Genomic DNA, 20,779 nt, shown 5'->3' with positions numbered 1-20,779 from the left:
TGTTTTCGTTTCATTTCATTTCGTTTTTTTTTTCGTTTCATTTTTTTTTTTTGCCAAATTTCATATATTTTAGTTAGGCACACTTCAATTAAAGTCTAATGTATATATATGTTTTTTGAATATGAGAAAAATATGTCCAAGACTTCAAAAAATAATCGAATTTCGCGATAAATGCAATATTTTGCTTCCTTCTAAAAAAAATCCTTTACCCCAACCCCCCTTTTGTTACCACTTGCAATTTGTTAAACAGCGCTCACATTTTATACACTTAATACACACAATCACATTCACACACGCACATACACTCACACACACGTAGAAACGGCAAAAAAAATGAGAAATAATACAGCATTTTGGTTCAAGGCAACGTTTTTTGAGTTTCGCCTACTGCCCGTTGGATGGCGCTACCACACACGCACAAGCACACACACAAACAAACACAAACACAGAGAGACAAAATAAATAATTTGTTTATAACTTAACACCTAAAACATATTTGATATTTAATACTTAGACGTAGCCTTTACACACACAAAAAAAATTCTTGTGCCATGTTTTTTTTGTTTTAAATATTTGATTTACTGTTCATAACTCGCTAACTAGCTCCCTCTCTTGCGCTCTTAAGTAACTGCATTATGGTTTTTCTATCTTTTTTCTCTTTCTCTACATGTTTTTTTTATATACTTTTGGAAGTGTTACTCAATGGAATTCAAGTGTTAGATTTGTCACTAACTTTAGCTGCCAAGCGACTTTATATTTTATAGATATATATATATTTTATAGATATATATATATAATATATATCTATATATATAAAATATATATATTTATAGTGTATGCCTGTCTCATCTATAACTTTTTTTACATAAAAAAACATTTGGCCAATGAAATTCGCTACAACAAATATGCAAGGCACACAGATCTATATGTAAATATATATATATATATATATTCTTATATATATATGAATGTATATATATATATATATATCGATAAAAATATAGACTATATAGTATATATATATATATACATATGTGTATATATATGGTATGTAGAACTTTTCACTCGACTCTCGTTGCTTATAGTTTAACATAATTACAGCGCTTTGTTGTTTTTAATCGTTATCGTTATCGATATATATATACATACATAAACTTGGTTATGTATACATATATATCGCTATCGTTAGCGTTCTCGTTACAAATCACTCGTTACTTTGCCTTAGCCTTAAATGCTAACAAAAAATGTTGGGAAATACAAAAAAAAAAATTGTATATATATGTATATAGAGTCTATATATAGTATAAGGTATATGGTATATATAAGTACAACTAGATTACGAACCTATTGGATTATATAATAGAGAACTCAGTTAACGTTTCAGGTTGTGGAAGTTGACGTTGCCATAGCAAAAACAATTGTTTATAGAGCATAGTTGTAGTTGTTGTTGTTGTTGTTAACTTAACTTGACATTTAAAGTTTTCTTGTTTTTAGTGTAAATGAATCAAAAAATATATATATGTTTATATATGCAGGGATCGATGTAGTAGTAGTTGCAGTTGTAGTAGTATGCATTTATGTAGCGTTAAATTAAGTAAATATTTTAGTTATAAGTAGTTGGTATGAACATTAGATACAATCTGTTAGAAGACAACCTTTTGTTGTTTGTTTGCTTTCCTCTCCAACATTTGCCCAGCTAGATATTTGAAATGAATTTCAGCATCATCTTCCTCTCGCCCCTCTTCGTATGCTCCAATTTGTTATATATATATATACATATATATATATATATGTTTTTATTTATATGTAAGACGTATATATATATTTATATATATATATATATATATATGTATCGTGTATGCATCTGTAGCTAATTTTCTATTCGTTGCATATGCCAGACGAGCTTCATTGCTTCAACGAAGAGTTGGCCGGCAGCGTGGCAGAACGTTGCACGTTCGGCGCATAGGGTTTGTAGGCGGAACGTGTCGATTGGCTGCGGAGATGGCAGCGAGTGGCGAGTGATAATAGTAGTGGTAGTGATGGTAGTTGATGATGATGGAGATGATGTTGTGTATTTGTATGCAGCAACGATTAACGAGTAGTTCGAAGCAGCGCGTAGCCAGCGCAATTGATTCGAGCATACGCAGGAGCGAACGAGCGAGTTGTTTGTGAAACAAGCGAGAAAAGAAAAATACGAAATCAATTAGCTTAGGATTAGATACACAAAAAGCCATTTAAATTAGCAGCGAGTAGGTTACGGTTCTTTCTAAAGTTGGCAACGTCAATGGGATTTCAGGGACTTCGAGCAGCGTTCAGCTTGCTTTCTGTTTTGACTTGTGGTGACTCTTTTACCTGGGCGATATTTTGCTGCCGTCTGTGCTGTTGTTGTTCGACGAGTTGGCCTTGTAGCCGCTCTTCTGTATACGCTTGAGCAGTCGTGCCACCCACAGAGATTGCTCCTCGGGCGTATTGGCCAAGAGCAGCATGTCGCGTGCGCTGCGCGGATCCAAATGCAGTTTGCATGGCGCCAGTGGATCTTGCTTATCCACATGCTCCTTGTGTATCTTATTGCGGCATCTTAATTCGAGATAAGATGTGGAATATGAATATATAATATATATATATATTTAAGTTTAAAATATTAGGCTTACCTCTTGCATTCGTAGGCCGCCGGCGGCTTAAACACGGACCAAAGCGGCTTGGCGCAGACGTCACAGAACGATGGCGTATGATACGTAATGTGCACGAACTCATGACCTAGACAGTGATGGCAATAGCGTGTGAGCGAAACAGAAAATGAAAGGGAAAGAGAAAGAGAGAGTTAGATTTAATGCTGAAGTTTAAATGATTTCATTATGAATAGTTAAATTATAAATAACTCTGCATTCAATTGTTTCTAAGCTAACTCAAATCAGTCAGTCAATCAATCAATCAATCAGTTAGTCTCAGCACAAACAGCTGACTTAAAACTGTGACTATTAATCAATGAATCAAACAGTGATTGAAAGCATTTATTTGTGTCATTCAGTCGGTCGATCAGGTCTTACAGGTAAGCAGTCAATCAGAAAGTCAGGATAACTTCAAGCTTCAATCAAGTGTCAATCAGAACAAATAGTTAAATATGCAGCCAATATCAATAATCAGCAATCTCTCAGAAGTAATCTCTACAGCTTTTCTTCAGCTTAATCATTTTATCTTTATCTTTATCTGCGTCACGACAGATGATCAAGCAGTCAATCATTTAGTCAAACGTAGCAAACAGCGAGGCAAACTTTCATCTCAAATAGGTAAGAGTTAAACCTTACCCTTATGCAAAATGGTGCCTGGCCGCTCCTCATTGCTGCTGGCATGCAGAGTCGCATCCAACTGCTCATCTGGACGATGGGAGGCGCCTTCGCCGGCGTACAGCAGCTGAAAGATGCGCGGAATCTCTTTGGCATCGGCGCGTATGACATCGCCTTGGGTAACGCTGCGCACATGGTAGACTTTGCTGTAAAACGAAGTTTAAACAAGATTAGTTTAGATCCATAGCGTAAGCACTTTCGCGACCTACCTTAGATCGAGTATGAGCACGGGATCTGTGGTTTTATTCTTGTCATTTTCCGTATTGTAGAAGATGATTTTGCGGGACGAGACGATCACATATTGTCGCTTCCAGTTTTGGCCGCGGCGGCGATTCTGTTTATTTGGCACAGACAAAACGCCCTCGAAGACTGAGTCCTGTGTAAGTGAGAGCAGAGAGGAGTGCTAAATCAGAACAGCGAGCAGCGTGTGGTCAGTGGCGAGTTAAAAGTGAAGAGTAGTAGAGTTGTAGTAAGGAGTAACGAGTAGAGATTGCCAAGCAGAGAATATCAAGAAGCGATTAGCGATTAGCATGGACAGCGACGAGTAGAACGTGGTGGATGGCGAGTAGAGTCGCGGGTGAGCAACGAGGGACAAGTAACGAGTAGTGAGCAGATAATGGCGAGTAGAGTAGAGCGAGCATTAGCAGTTAGAAAGTGAGCAAAAGTAGAAGAAAAGGCATGTTTGTGTGTGTGCGAGTTGTGTGCATGTGTATGGCTAGATAAGATGTATGAGTGTGCGTGCGTGTCTGTGTGACTTACCTGAGTATCCTCCGGATCATTGTCGGCCGACGAGAGGGAGGCCGTCTCGTTGAGCTTACTCTGCAGATGCTCGATTTCGGTGGCCTTGCAATCGATCTCCATGCTCATCTTTTGCTTCACCTGCTGATCTTCGACGGCCTGCTGTTGCAGGTCCTGGTATTTAAGCAGCATCTGGTTGTATTTTTCGCGCTCTTGCGACAGCTCCTGCTGCAAGCGGCGCATCTCCTTTTCCTTTTTGCGCAGCTCGGCGGTGGAGCGAGCCTTGACCTTTTGCTCTGTAAAATGCAAGAATCGAAAATGTAGCTGAAGTTCATTCGGCACGGATATATTGACTTACTTGGCCAGTCGGAGTCGCGGCGATTCATGACCTCTGTGAGCTTGGCCACGGCCACCTGTTTGAGTAGCACTTCGTTCTTGCACTTCTCGCCCAGTTTGGCGATCTCCTCGTCCTTGGCGATTCGTTGTTGCTGCAGCTCGTCGAGCTGTTTCTTGTGCTGCACGAGCATATCGTCCCATTCGTTGCTCTTCAATTTGAGTTTCTTGTGCAGATCGGCTTCGGTTTCTTTGAGCGTGGTTATAGCCGCCTCCTTGGCATTGATCTCGTTGCGATGCTTCATTATGAAATCCTTCAGCTCGAGCTCCTTGATTGTTTTCTCCTTTTCGAGATCGGCCACCGTCTCCTCAGCGATGGAGCGAGCAAGTGCCTCCGAATCAGCCCGAGCGACAGCCACTTGCACTTGATGCTTCAGCGAGACGCGTTCCTCTTCGAGATCCTCGATTTTGGACAAACGTTCGGCGCTCTCTTCGCGATTCTCGTTCGCTTGCGTCTTGTACAAGCGCGAGAAGCATTGCTCCGCCTCCAGTTGGGCTTGCAGCTCCCGATTGTTGGCCAATGCCTCGTGATGTGTGGCCTTCAGCTGCGTTAGATCCTCCTCGAAGCGTCGCTTAGCCTCGCGCTGCGTTGCCAGCTCCTTTTGCAGCTGAGTTTCCCGTGAACGCAAATGCGCCACCTCCGAAGTGTGCAAACTTCTTTCGGAGAGCAACGAGTTGCGTTTGATGTGCTCCTGATCCAGCTGGGATTGCAGTGCGGCCACCTTTTCCGACTCCTGCCGGCATTCGCCCTCCAGCTTCTGCAGGCGCAGCTGGATTTGCCGATAGTCAACAGATAGCATGCTCAGCTGCCGCTCCTTCTCCTGCGAATTCTGATCGGCTTTGATGCGCGCGGATTTCTCCTCGTTGAGCTTGGACTGCAAAGCCTTCACTTCCTGCAGATTGGCCTCCTCGCGAGAGACGAGACGCGACTTTTCCGTCTCCTGATGCGCGCGCACCTCCTGCTGATAGCGACCCTGGGCTGCTTTGAGCTCGAAATCAAGACTCGCATGCGTTCGCTCCAGTTCGCTGATCTTCTCCAGCAGCGCACGATTGTCCTCCTGGGCCTTCTGCTCCCGCTGCAGCGTACGCTCCAAATCGTTGGTCAGCGTTTGCATTTTATTCTCAGCTTCCTTGTGTACGACCTTCAGTTGGGAGCGCAGCGTTTTCTCTTGCGCCACCTGCGCCTGCAACTCGGAATTCTCCTGGTCGAGCTCCTCCTTATCCTTCTGGAGCGTTTTATTCATCTCGACCATGTCGCGCACCTTCTCCTCGTGCGTTTTCAGCGTAAAGCCCAGCTCGGCATTCTGCTTCTTCAGCTTTTGCGTTTGCTCCGTTTCGCTTTTAAAGCTCAGCTCCATGTCGTGCAGCTGCTTCTCGAGCGTGAGTACCTTCTCATTGATATTCAGATCACGCATGCGTGTCTTTTGCTCGTTCTCCAGCTTCCGCTGGGTCTCCACAATCAATGCCTCCGCCTTCTTACGCAACTCGATCTCCACCTCGACCTTCTGCATGGCCACCTTGTAGTTGTGCTGTCTCAACGTCAAGTCCATTTCATATTCGCTTGCGATGCGCTGCAAGTCGGCCTCTCGCTTGGTAATCAAATCCAGTTGCTGCCTCAATCTCGTATCCTGCTGTTCGAGTGCCTCGCAGCGGGCCCGTTCACGTTCGAGCAGCGCCTCGAAACGCTTCAGCTCATTCGAATTTGACGGCCGATGGCGATGATTGTGTCCATGATTGTTATTTGCATTGCTGCTGCTATTCACCGACTGTGACTCTTTCGACTCCGCATCGACTGTATCACTCGAGAGCAGCTGATAGTCGCCCGTGTAGGTGAAGCCAATGAAGGGCAGATGATTGCCATCGAAACTCTTGGGCACCGGAAACATCTCCTCGGGCTTTTCATCTCGTTCGATGTCCTCGAAATTGCGCGTATCATCGTCGGACGTCAGCTCCGGCACCACGGGCGGCACACTCTCTCGTATGTTATCAAATGACCAGGTATCGTTGCGAAAGAACGGATGCGCCTTGATATCCTCGATGCCATAGCGACCCAAGCGCTGCGTCCGATCCGTGAGAAAGGCGCGTATCAATGCTTTCGCATGCTCACTGATCTCCACCTCTGCGGGAAAGCTAAGCGAATTCTTGTGGTCCATGATCTTGCCATAAGTGCCCACTAGGGAGTCCGCATAGAAGGGCGTCTCACCGAACAGCATCTCATACAGGAATATGCCCACCGACCACCAGTCGCACTCTCTGCCATACTCATTGTCCACGCCCTGCGACTGCAGCACTTCGGGACTGATATAGTCGGGCGTGCCCACCGCATTGCTGGACACCACCTGACCGTTGGCGCCCATGCGCATGCAGGTGCCAAAATCGGCTAGCTTCAAATGGCCATAGCTATCCAATAGCATATTGTCGGGCTTGACGTCGCGATGAACGAAGCCCATATTGTGTATGGTGTCCAAGGCGAGGACCACTTCCATTGTATAAAATATGGCCCATTTCTCAGGTATATCATAGTCACCCATTAGCGTGACAATATCACCGCCTGGCATAAAGTCCATAACCATGTACAGGTATTTACTATCTTGGAATGCGAAATGCAACTGAACAATCCATTCGGAGTTCGCGTGCGCCATTATGTGACGCTCCTCCCAAAAGAAGGCGGAATCCGGACGTTTCATCATCTCAAATTTTGATAGACGTTTCATGGCATACACCTGACTGGATGACTTGTGCCTGACCAGCTGCACCTCGCCAAAGGCACCAGCTCCGATTAGTTTGATGAAATCAAAATCATCCACATTCATGCGCAGCTGATTTATTTGCTGCGCCAGCGGCTTATCTATTTGGAGGCAAAGCGAACACATATAGAAATACTATATATAGGCCCGATATCGGAGTTAATGCTACTTACATTTACACGCATATTGATCGATATTCTTGTAACGTTTCAGCGAATCGTGAGCACAATCGCTGACCAGCGCCGACACCGTGTCCAGCAGGCAGTCCACGTTGCAGCTGCTGGTCGGATCGCGCATCTCGCGCTCCAGCGCCTTCGCTCTACAAATCAAGAAGAACAAGAGTTTAGCATTAGAAATTCAAATCTAAGTTGATCAGTTTATCAATTATCAATATCGAAGATTCAAATTGTTGTCCGGATTATACTTAATAAGATAGTATACAAATTTATCGGTAATCGATAACTCTCACAAATATTAGTTAAGCTTTACTTTCAAGGCCTGGTGATTTACAAATTTTATTGAAATATCGATAAATGGCTGCAATGGTTATCAATTTAAGAACAAAATCGCATTTATCGATTTTGACGGCCGATAACTATAGCAGCATTGATCTCTTTCAACTAAATTCTGAGAATGGTCTGTATCTGTATCGCAAGCAAGAACAATTTGCAAGAACTGTAAAGTAGATCGTCCATATCGATCGATATATGAACAAATATCGATTGATATCGATAGATAATTGCATTTAAGTAGACACTACTTTGTGTTTATAATATAGATAGGCAACATTCTCAAGAATTCCTCGGCTGCTTCATCATTTTGAAAGGTATTTCCAGAACTTTTTCTTCTCTCAAAAGGTTTTCAGTGTTTGCTAGTGTGATTAAGTCATTGCGAAGACATGATAGCCCGCTTCCGACAGCAACAACAATATAAAACTGGAAGTTTTCGTAATCAGCTTCATTATTTACATGATGCGGAAAAGAGCGCGTTCGATTACTCACATGCTTTATTGATATAAGCGATCCGCCACGCGGCCTACAGCCCCGGGAAGGTTTGGTGACTCAAAACACTGAAGCAACAGACAAATTGGCGCTACGACCAATAGAACTATAAATAAACTATTGCCTAGTTCAGCAAGCTAAGGATTATAGATTTAAGTTCAGAACCAGTTCGTTCATTGAAATGAACTACTGCAACTAGTTCAAGAATGAACTGGCATTTATGTCTCCATAACCTATTGAACTTAAATGAGCGAGTCATGAACTGCTCATGAACTCGTAAAAGAACTAGTTCATAAAACAATTCAATTAGATAGAGGACTTATATCTTGTCCATAGTCCACATACAACTTGACATTTTAAGATATATATATATATATATTCGTAAAGCATGTACATTTTACTATATCATTCAAGTTAACCTAGCTTTATATATACACATATCAAGTGGTTCAACAGTGTCCTAGGAACTGATATGGCAGCTACTAATAATAATGCTCCTAAGCTATTTTATTTGTTCATAAATTTAGTTTTATACTTGAATCGGTCGCTATAGCCATGTCTTACTGTTGTATCTAACTGCTTTAGGGCATAGAATCTTCGACTTGTAGTTCTTCTTCTGGTTTCCCCTTTATTTTCCTGCATTGTAAAACTTGAGCTTATCGCAGCGGCAAACACTCAACATGTTGACTTGATAAATTGTTGGAATATATATACTATATACATATATATATATATATACTTTTGATATGCTTTACTTATGCGACGATGCATCGCGTTTAAGAAAGTGTACATAGCTCTGTGTATGGAGTGTATTAGCTAGACTTATTGATGGGCGACACAATGCTTACATATTTTACTTTATGGATTGATGAATTCTAAAATTCATATCACAATCGCGATCAGTCGTTCGACCTGTAAAGACGTGAATTCGAACAGCCTTCGCTTAAGCTCTACTGCTGCAGAGTTCTAAAAATAGAACTTTGCGGTGCATTCTTCAACGCAACAGCAACAAAAACCGCACACGCAGCGTTTTCTTATCGCTTGCTTCCGCGTAACTCAATTGCTTTAATTGCAATTTACGAAATTTCGTCGCTTGGCGCGAGTGCGCCTGCACTCAAAAGCACAATCCGCGATGACATCTAATGTCAATAACCTCGCTACAGCTGTAAAGGTAAATGCAGAAATGCAAGCCCAGCTTAACGTTGTGATGGCAAATAGGCAAGCCTCCATCATGCCAATAAACTCAAAAATAGATATCGCCTCCGTGCAAGGCATCACTAACAACAAAAACACGAAACGTAAACAGCCAAATTCACCAAAAACCATCAAGAAAAGGCTCATCTTCGACGAACCAAGCACCAGCAATGCAGCATTAATATCAGAAAATCGATTTTCACTGCTCGTAGAAGAAGATGAAGACTACAGCGAATCACCTGTAGCTCCAGAAGCCCCAGTATTGACCGACCAGCAAACTACACCGAAACCTCGTCCGCCCCCCATATGGTGTCCAAACATCAAGTCTGTGGCCCTACTTCAACAGATAATAGATAAAGTAATTGATGCTAAATCATACGTAATTAAGCCAAAGAAGAATAACATAGGTGTATTAACCCAATGCAGTGAGGACTATCGCAGAGTTATAGACCACTTTACTAAGCTGGAATTGGAGTTCCACTGCTACCAGCTTAAGGAGGACAAACCATATAGAGTCGTGTTCAAAGGGCTTCACTCCAGCACTGATACAACACTAATTAAAAAGGAATTGGAAACCAAAGGCCACACAATTACAAATGTGCACAACCCACTGAGCCGTATGGACAAAACACCGCTAAATATATTTTTTGTTGACGTGGCTCAGGCCCCCAACAACAAAGAAATTTTGGACATTCGAGTTGTCTGCAGGCAACGCTGCACAGTGGAACTGCCAAGAAGATACAACGACCTGACACAATGCCATCGCTGTCAAGAATTTGGACACACACAACGCTACTGCCACAAAGCTCCCAGATGTGTGCGTTGCGCCGGGAAACACGCATCCAAAGACTGCACCCGCGAAAAGGACCAGGCACCAACTTGTGTGCACTGTGAGTTACAGCACCCAGCCAACTATAAGGGCTGCCAAGTATACAAGCGGTTGCGCAAATTGCAATCCCCAGCACAAAAAAGGAGTCCCACACAAACACCGTCTACGGGTCCGAGTACTGCTTCCGAAATTACAAGGCCCCGGAGCATTACCCAAGCCACGAGCTTTGCAACGCCTATTAGTGGTGTTTCTTACGCACAGGCCGCTAGAGGTGGACCGTCAAATAAGAATACCACAAGTGACACTTTGTTCACTGAAATGCTTCAGCAACAACAACGTCAGTTTGACGCAATTAATGCCGAGCTCAAAGCGATGCGAGAAGTACAATCCCAACAAGCAACCATGCTAAACAGTTTAATGGCCATCATAACCAAGCTTGCCTACAAATAATGGCTTTACGTGTGGGTATCTGGAACGCCAATGGCCTGAGAAACAAGACTCAGGAACTGGCTGCGTTTCTCTCACAAGAAAACATAGATATAATGTTAATAACAGAAACTCATGAGTGCCCCACTACACAAATTTTCGGATACGAACACTATCAGGCTCATGGTGAAGGAGCAAACTGCTTTGGTGGATCCTCAATCCTCATACGAGCAACAATACCGCATACACCTTTACTGCCAATTTGCAACGCAACAATGCAGGTCTCAGCCATCACCCTGCCTACGTCTATTGGAGCGATCGAAGTTGCGTCAATTTATCTTCCGCCAAACACTGGTCTGTGTGATCATCACATGGAACAGGTTCTAGGCCAAAGGTTGAATAAGACCCTCATCGGCGGCGACTGGAATGGATGGCACCCATTTTGGGGAAGCAATAGTGCGAATCGTCGCGGAGAAGTCATATTTGAGGCGATTCAAAACTTACAATTCAGCATATTGGCGACTGGAGCCCCCACCCGTTACCCAATTAATGGACACAGGCCCTCGGCAATCGACTTCGCTGTCTACAAAGGCATCTGTGACCGGCAATTGACCATTGAAGAATCCTTGGACCTATCCTCTGACCACCTGCCACTAATAGTCACAATCCACGCGCAGCCACAGCCCTTGCCCATTAGGAAACAACTACTGCCAGCAGGATCAGATTTAGGAGTCTTTAGGCGCGAGCTCCATTACTCTTTGCACATAGAAATGGAACTTAACACTCCTGAAGACGTGGACTACGCAGCAAACAAACTGCAGGAAGAAATAGTCAAAGCTGCGCACCAAGCCGCCCCACCATCTTGCCAAACAAGACAACAGTCTCCGTACAACATCCCCCTCACCTTGGAGGCCCAACACCTACTAATACACAAAAGATGGGCCAGGAGACGCTGGTTAAGATTACGCACGCCTGATGCCAAATCCATGTACAACGAAGCCACGAGGCATCTTAAAGCTGCTCTCGCCCTGCTTCAAAAGAGGTGTATCAGCGATGCGCTGGTACGAGCTGAATCGCCCACTGACGCAGAGTTTCAATTATGGAAATTTACAAGAAAGCTCAAACGGCAGCCAATACGACGTCATCCCATTCGGAGCATTTCTGGTTCCTGGCACATTGGAGACGAAGCTCAAGCTGAGGCTTTTGCAAACCACCTTCAAGACCAATTCACGCCGGTGATTACCGCAGAGGCCTCAGAAATCGAAGCAACAGAAGACATCGTTCTCTCGCCCCTCCCAGCTGAAGACCAGATAACTGGATGTACAAAAGAAGAGGTTCTTGAACACATCAGAAGAGTGAAGGCAAAAAAATCCCCTGGATATGATCTAATAAACGGCAGAGTCCTTAGAGCACTGCCTGACTCCACCATAGACTACATAACTATGGTGTACAACGCCATGCTCCGCATCCGGCACTTTCCAGCCTGCTGGAAGCGCGCCGTGATTGTGATGATTCCTAAGCCTGGCAAACCCGTGGGAGAAATTGAGTCGTACAGACCAATTAGCCTGTTGCCAGTACTCTCCAAAATATTCGAAAGAATATTTCTGGAACGAGTACTGACACATCTGGGACGCCAGGAGGCCATTCCAAACCATCAGTTTGGCTTCAGGAGACAGCATGGAACACCGGAACAGGTTCACAGAGTTGTGCACCATATCCTTGGAGCCTTTGAAGAAAAGATGTACTGCTCTGCCGTCTTTTTAGACATCAAACAGGCGTTTGATCGAGTTTGGCACCTGGGACTGCTGCAGAAAGTGAGGACCACCCTTCCAGCCCCATTTTTCGCGTTGCTATCCTCATACCTTATTGGAAGAACCTTCCAAGTGTCAAGGGGGCAAACAGTATCCTTGACTAGACCAATTATGGCTGGAGTACCACAGGGTAGTGTTCTAGGCCCAACACTTTATACTTTATTCACAGGAGATATGCCAACTCCCGAGCCAAATATAGGAAGTACAGATGCAGTACTCATAGCGACCTATGCAGATGACACCGCCATCTTATCACGTCACGTATCTGCGCAAGAAGCTTCAGACTCACTACAAAAATATCTGGACTCTTTCGGACGCTGGGCAAAACGGTGGTGTATCACCATTAATGCACAAAAGTCTGTACATACTACCTTCGCCACTAGAAGAGGAGATTGCCCAAGCGTTGCATTGGGGCCCACTATTCCCAAAGCCTCAAAAGTAAAGTACCTTGGTATCACTCTTGACAGAAGGCTGACTTTTAAAGCGCACATAAGTCAAGTAACCTCAAAATGCAAAAGCAAGCTAAAAACCCTCGACTGGATGCTGAGAGCTTCAAGCAAGTTGTCTTACAGCAGCAAGGCCGCCATCTACAAGGCAATAGTTGTCCCAACCTTCGTATATGGTATCTCTCTATGGGGCTCCTCGGCGAAGACTACAAGGAACAAAATTCAGACCCTGCAGAATAAAGCACTACGCAGATGGACTGGAGCCAGCTGGTTTGTAAGAAACTCAGTCTTACATAGGGATTTAGCAATTCCCACAGTTGCTGAACTCATTGGGCGACACAGTTCAAGATACGCGGACAGACTTGCAGCGCATCCTAACCATCTCGCAAGCAACCTGGCTATAAACAACAATAGGCGAAGACTGAAGAGATTGCATCCTCTAGACAATATTAGAACTAATTAAGATAGTAGCTACAAGTGCAGAATAATTGGCATATCTGCCCTCCCATTAGTTAAGGTTTAGAGCTAAATGCGCTATAGAGTCTAAGACAATAAGCTGCAACAAAATAAAGAAATAAAAACGAAAAAAAAAAAAAAAAAAAAAAAAAAAAAAAAAAAAATTCATATAAAGCACTTTTCAGAGGAATTTAATGAAATTTTATGTAAAATATTTATGTATATTCAAATCGAAAAATTGGTAAGATTTTAAGGGTATTTGACAGTCGTTGAACATTGAACGATGTTGTGATCTTTCTCTGAATGAGTTCGATAAGTCAGTGCCACGCCCATCGCCTAGACAAAAGGGCCATGCGCTAGCCACAAGAAGAAGCAGAAGCAAGTCCTAAAGTGAAAACAATTTCAAAATTCTTTCGAAGAAAACTTAAGAAGTTTTCGGGTAAGATAAGGTAGTTTATATATTGATTGATTGATTCAATTGACTGACTAATTGAACAACTATTTAAAGGCTGAGTACTTTGGGCTAAAAATAAAAGCCACAAACAAAAAAATTGCATTAACAAATTAAGTGGTTATCGTGAAAGATATATAAACATACGATTAATACGTAAATATACATATATAGACTCATAAATATTTACATATAATATACTTTAAGATTATAACAATTCATTCATTAATCAATTCAAGGCAGCAAAGGGGCAGAGCTCATATAGAAGCTCGAGTGAGAAAGGGAACTAGAGCTTACGTAACGTAACGTTGGTTGCGTAACGTAAGCAACAAAGAGTTAGGGATAGACAAAGAGAGAGATAGAAAGAAGGCCGAAGAGAAATATGAAGGAATCGAGAAAAATAGAGAGATTGAGAGACAGGCTGTGAGGTAGAAAGCACAATGAGACAAAACATATTTAAGAGAGAGAGAGGCAGCTAGAGATAGAGATAAATAGAGAGAGAGGCAGCTAGAGATGGAGAGAGATAGATAGAGAGAGAGAGAAAGAGGCAGCTAGAGATAGAGATAGAGAGAGAGAGAGAGAGACAAACAGTTAGAGATAGACGTAATTCAATCCAACCGAAACGATAGAGCTAATAAGCCTAGCAGCTGTAACAGAGAGAGACAGAGAGAGCGAGGAAGAGAGGCAGACAGAGCTCGGCTTTTGAAATGTTTTGTAGAGCCGCTGACAGACGGCGCAAAATTGATACTAAAAGGTGTTTGAATTGTTGTGATTTCATCATCGCCCGATACGGCCTGACAGAAAAGCCAAATACAAATGACAACAACAACAACAGCAACAACAACAGCAACAGCAGCAGCAGCAGCTAACAGTCGCAGCAGCAACAGCCAACATGGAAAAGTGGAATTTTCAAAAATGTATTTGAGACTTTTTTTTGGCAATGGCTACAACAACATAATTATGAACAGCAGCAGCAGCAGCAGTAGCAACAACAACAACAGTAATAAATACATAATAAACAACAACAACAATATGCTGCGACAACATTATCGTCACCTAGAGACAATATAATTGTAAATTTAATTTATGCACGCGCACCTAAATTTTCTAGCTCGTTTCAAGCTAGATTTTTGCTGGCCAAAAATGCTTTAGCAGTCGCGCGCAATCGACTGCGCAATGCCCCACAGAAACGCCGTTATATCGACTATATGCAACCAACTGAACAACTTGTAAAATTTCATAAATTTATCGCTAAAACTGAGGCAGCGTCATCTTTGCTTATTTTGTAGAGCTGTAGCTCTTGAATATATAAATTATGTTTCCGATTTGTTATGCGTCCATATTTATATATATACATATTTAGTCGGGTATTGACAGGTTGTAAGTAATTTCCGATTTGCTGCGCGCCTAATGAATGTATGCAAAATTTATTAAAGTTTTACTCATCACACAAATTTCCAGTCTCTGGCAGACAGGCGAACCAATATGCTATTTTCGCTTGGCGAGCGGGCATAAAATCGCAAAAAAGCTTTGCGAGTATTTCAGAAACGTTTCGTGTTGGAGAAGTCACAATATTTTGATTGATTTTACACTTGCTCTATTTAATAGCACCAACTATATATATAAGATTTGTAGCTAATTGATATCTTACTATAAATATATATCTGTTGCTATATGACGTTAAGATTTGCAACTTAAAATTTGAAATACACGATCGAAGAGCTATGTATATAATTCTGTATATATCATATATAATATATTGTTTCTTCTCAAGTGTACGCAGATTGTAGTTTCCTTTGATTATCTTCAGGTTTTGTCTACATTTTGCACACAGACAAAGCACCCGCACGCTTTATGCAGCTGCATTTAGTTGAGGCAGTTGTCAACAGCGCACCAATACAAAGACAAAGACGCACGCGCACCCACACGAGCACAGAGATACACAGATATAGGCTAGTCCAGGTATTTCAACTATTTGGCGTAATAATTCTTTTGCGCTCGAGCACAAACAACAAAAAGAAAAATAAGAGAAAAAAAAAAGAAATTCAAATTCAAATGCAAATGCAAATTCATTTCCGTGCCAATGCCAATGCGAATGCGAATGCGTTTAGCTATTATTATTTTTAAGTTTATTATTATAAATTGTTGTTGCTGTTTGCTGTTGTTGTTGTTAGTTTTTAATGGCCAAGTGCATTGCAATTGGCGTAGCTGCTTTTGCTTATGGCCAAATGTTTTTAGCACCTTCGGCACATTTCAAATACATTTGTAGTTCTCCGGGTGTGTATGTGTCTTTGTGTGCGTGTGTATATGGTTTATAAAAACTGAAGAATTTTTCTAAATTTTTATGATTTTCTTTTCTTTTTGTTCTTTTCTTTGTATTTAGGATACGCAACGTACCGTTCCGGCTCACACAGATGCAGTGCAGCGGGCATCCAATACCACATATCTCTGTCCAAACTCTATATACTATGTACTCTAGTTAATCTATATACTATAAAAATACATATATATATATATGTATATATCTATCTTTGCTCTTATAGCTTTTGCGAAACGCGTTTCACGCACTGCGATGCGCCGCCTGCAACTGAAATAACGCTCTCTGCTTTTGGCCCAGTCGTTTGTTGTTTTTTTCTTCTACCTATATATATAGACAAATATATATATATATATATATATATAATATATATATTATTTGTTTTTAGTTATTTTTTTGTTTTTGGTTTGGTTTGCTTACAAATTTTAATGCGAAAATGGCAAATTTATGAAAAGTCGCCCGCCCGGCCACCAGGCACGGGCATGGCCAAAATCGTTTTGCTCACTCGCTTGTCAATTTGATTGCCGCTGCCGCTGTCGCTGCCGCTTTGAACATTGATTATGCTAGGTGTTTTCGGCACTGATGTTTTTCATATACCCTGTATACACAAGCACACGGACAATTGGGTATATGGCTTCAAAGAAAAAGATAGCTGCATACTGATTGAAATTGACTTTAATTTCGTCTAAATTGACAAAATAGAAATATCGATATCGATATCAATATCAAGTGCTACACTGAACTTATTGAAATTTATTGCAACATAGTACTAATAGTAGAAAGTAGCCTAAGCCCAAGTAACGTGACTGCTAAATGAATGAATTATAGTATCGATAAGTATCGATAGCATAAACTATTATCATCTGCACTCTTAATCTCACTGCTATCTCATTCATTAACCTTTTAGACTAACAAGGGCTCTCCAGCTCATTTGCACTTGGACTAAGCAGAGATCGATAAACATCGATTTCATATACTATCTGAACTCGAAAGTATGCAAACTGAAGCAAACGTCTAAGCAGCTTACGTTTGACAATCATTTAGCTAGCTTAACAAAGCTATATAGAATCGATAAGTATCGATAGCATTTAACATCAAGGCATATGCATACTTCATCACACTTCTATCTAGCTGATGTTAACAGCAATTCAACACAATTTTTACCAATCGATAAAAATCGATATCCAGTAGCATTTTGACATCATTTTCACGCACTTATTAAATATATTTAAAAAAAATTTTGTACACATACTAAACTAAATCTACCACTTCTTGACCCGATTAACATTTTATTAAAGAATCGATATATATCGACATTCATATCGAGTTACTGAATATTACAGAGACAACTTATATTTAATTGCCTCGTTTCCTTCTTGATCTTAATCTTGCTTCTCTTTTAAATAGATCGATAAATATCGTAAGCTAGTACATTATATTTATAGATAACTAGCTAAATCAACATCGATAAATATATATTCGTTTACTTTTTATAGAGTTAAGTAGCTGAGACGAAACTTGAATGAAACCAACGAAAATATTAACCAGAAAAATAGCTCAAGGCTGCGCACAGGGTATCCGCTAGTTGATCATTCAAGCTCTAGAGCACGTTTACTTGTTTTGTTTTTAGCTAAATTTGTAAATCTTAAGTGAACAAATCTGAGCACTCATTCAGTTTTAGACAATTAATTGAACACCAGTCGCAATGCGTGCGTAACTGTGTGCGAGTTCAGGTAGGTGTAAGTGTGTGTGCGTGTGCGTGCATGTATTTGTTAGTTATAGTGTTACTCACCGACGCCGCCTTTCCACATCCATGCTAAACTAATTGCTAAACGTCCTGTCCAATCTTCCACTGCGTCCTTCTTTCAGATGCCGCATGCAATTCGCCTCGCCTCCTGCTTCGGCTATATTGTGGATAGTTAGAGCAGCACTGTAAACAGAGTATAGAAATTTACATATAGTACAGATTTTTACAGTATATAGTTTATCGTTTATAGTTGGGATCGAGCAGCTGCCTCAACTGTATCTATTTGCTTAGATCATATTTCTTATATCTAACTGTTTGTACTAACTGTAGTCAGTTCTTCGTGCCAAAAGTTTTAACTAAATGTACCAATATACCAAAGCCAGAATTATTTAACAACTTTTTTTAGTTATTCGTCTTGACATTAAATATATATCGATTTTTTTTAGTTATGAACTATTAATAGTATCATATATATCGTACCTAAAGTGGTACACATTAAATGTACCTAATCCTAGTCGATACATGACTTTTTGTTAGTTTTTTGTGTTTATCTTACTCATATATTGGCAATTAATATAGATAATATTTTAAAATTTAAGAGATAAAAAAGTCTCTGAAATATGCAAATATGTATTGTCCAGTTAAAATTGATTAAAATATTATACAATTAATAAACTTCTTTAAATGCTTTTACACTTTAAAAATTGAGCGCTCACTTCTAGTAGTTGCTGTTAGTGCACCCTCACTGTACTCTGACAATCACGCACAAAAAAATAAATATATATAATATATATATATATATACATATATATATTTATACATATATAAAGTCCAAACAATTTACATTTCAATGAAAATCTGTAGCAAAAAACTAATATACCCCATTTTAAGTAGCTGATGTACAGGGCATACGATCACGCTGTGGCGCTGAATCAAATGGCGGTGCATCTTACCTGCTGCTAAAGTAGACCTTAAAAGTTGTTGCTCCTTTGCACGAGGATTTTCGCTGCAATCCAAAAAAATATTTTTTATATATAAATTAGATATAAGTGAAAAATATGGCTAAACAAATTTTTTTGTAGCTAACCTGAGGATGAAGCCCAGCTGGGCGCAGGAAAAGCAATAACTGTTGTTGTTGTACTTGTTAGTGATGGACTGTTGATGAGGTCACGAGCGTGTTTGGTGTTTTTGTGTGTTTTCTTCTCTTTTCTGTCGGTAAACCACTTGAGGATTCAAATGGTCTGCAAAGGAGGAGCAGATGCAAATGTCTAAGCGACAGCTTCGACAGCCGTCGGTAGCCAACGCCACATGCGGGCGGGCGGGCTGACAGAGACGTGCACGAGAGCCCAGCCAGGCGCACACTTATAGATGCGTATATATATAAATATATGTATATATATATATGTATATATGTATATCTTTATATATAATATATTTATATATATATATAAATATATATATATATATATGTATAGATATATGTATGTGCCAATGTCCAGGTAAATGTGTTTGCAGTTCGCCTTGTCAACTGGCACTAATGTTTAAGTACTTGCACGATTGAGCAGTTCCGTTATATTTGTATAGTTTATTTAATATATCTATTTTTCTCTTTTCTCAACTTTTTTTGGCAGCAAGTTTTTTGGCGAAACAAGCAACAGCAACAGCAGCGACAGCGACAGCAGCAGCAGCAGCAGCAGCGATTTCGTTGTGTTTGTAAACATGCAATGTGTGGCACATTGATTGTTGTTTGCGCTGCGCGCATGCAACAGTTGCAACAGTTCTTTTTCCTTCTTTATTTGCTTTACTTTTGGCTGGACGTAGCCAAGAAGACTTGGTAAAACGATTTTTTGTTTTGTGGATTTTTAACAGAGCCCAAATCCAAATGGCAGCGTCACAGCAAATTGTTCACCTATTTTACGATCACACTAAATTTTGCCCCGAAATATACCGAAATGGGCATTTTCATGCAGCAAAACGGTCACTCTTATATGTTTTGGTATTTTTACAGACATATTCATTTAATATTTTAAATGAATGATCGTGTAGTATTTTCTTTTGAAATTCCTATTGAAGGTTGTTACGATTGTGCGTTACAGTAATTGAAGCACATGGTAACTAAAAATTTTATTATTATCAAAAATCATTAACATCGCTGTGATTAAATCACATAAACTTAATCGAAACGAGCTATTGCCAAATTATATTTCGCACACAGAAATCGAATATAATTTCGATAATATATTAAGCAGCTCTAATAGTACTAACAATGCAAAGTATTCGCATATTATGGTATTTTGTTGTTTAAAAATTTGTTCACACTGTTACTTCGATCGGTAACACAGTTAATTTAAATTAAAAGCGCCAAATATTCTCTACAAATATAAAGGATTTTATCGTGTATAAAACCAATGCAATTTTGGATTTTATATACATATATACATTTTTACATTATAACTTTATATTAAAAGACGGTAGATTTTTCAATATATTAAATTTATTGATAACAAGTATATGTTATATAAAAACGCATTAATTTTAGAAATGTATATGCCATATACATATAAATAAGACCACTTAAATTTGTTATTATGTGTTGGTATCCATGTGACGAAATGCAAAATACTTAAGTTGTGACGTCAGCGAAAGGCATTACTTATTGCAATCTTCTAGACAGAATATGCGTAGCATGAGTTGTGTCTGTGTGTAGACCCGTTTGTGTGTAGTCTGCATAGCAGCACAGTGTAGCAAGCGTCTTTTAACATTGTTGCTGATTACTCAGCCTCGTGTAACGTTCGGCTGTCGTCGGCGTCACAAAACCTGATTCGCTTTGTATGTGGGGTGCAGTGGGTTAACACTGTCACACACACACACAAAATCAA

The 20,779-nt window shown here is 40.6% G+C and overlaps 1 protein-coding gene across 1 annotated transcript; it reads right to left on the bottom strand.

The window, feature by feature from the left end:
- Window positions 1-1,854: 1,854 nt before the first annotated feature.
- Window positions 1,855-19,285, bottom strand: LOC111593451 (rho-associated protein kinase 2). The gene is made up of 11 exons (XM_023306208.2): window positions 18,988-19,285; window positions 18,854-18,906; window positions 17,946-18,083; window positions 7,396-7,541; window positions 4,441-7,323; window positions 4,104-4,378; window positions 3,554-3,720; window positions 3,306-3,490; window positions 2,652-2,757; window positions 2,353-2,577; window positions 1,855-1,993 (listed from the first exon to the last, which is right to left on the bottom strand). The coding sequence occupies exons 3-11, from the start codon at window positions 17,966-17,968 to the stop codon at window positions 1,906-1,908; spliced, it is 4,098 nt and encodes a 1,365-aa protein (XP_023161976.2). The 5' UTR covers window positions 17,969-18,083; window positions 18,854-18,906; window positions 18,988-19,285; the 3' UTR covers window positions 1,855-1,905.
- Between the last annotated feature and the right edge of the window lie 1,494 nt (window positions 19,286-20,779).

The sequence above is a fragment of the Drosophila hydei genome, unplaced genomic scaffold (genome assembly GCF_003285905.1).
Source record: "Drosophila hydei strain 15085-1641.00,03,60 unplaced genomic scaffold, DhydRS2 tig00000349-arrow-arrow-pilon, whole genome shotgun sequence".
Lineage (NCBI taxonomy): Eukaryota > Metazoa > Arthropoda > Insecta > Diptera > Drosophilidae > Drosophila > Drosophila hydei.
The sequence above is the reverse complement of the archived record's forward strand: the minus strand, read 5'-3'. Positions and strand labels throughout refer to the sequence as shown.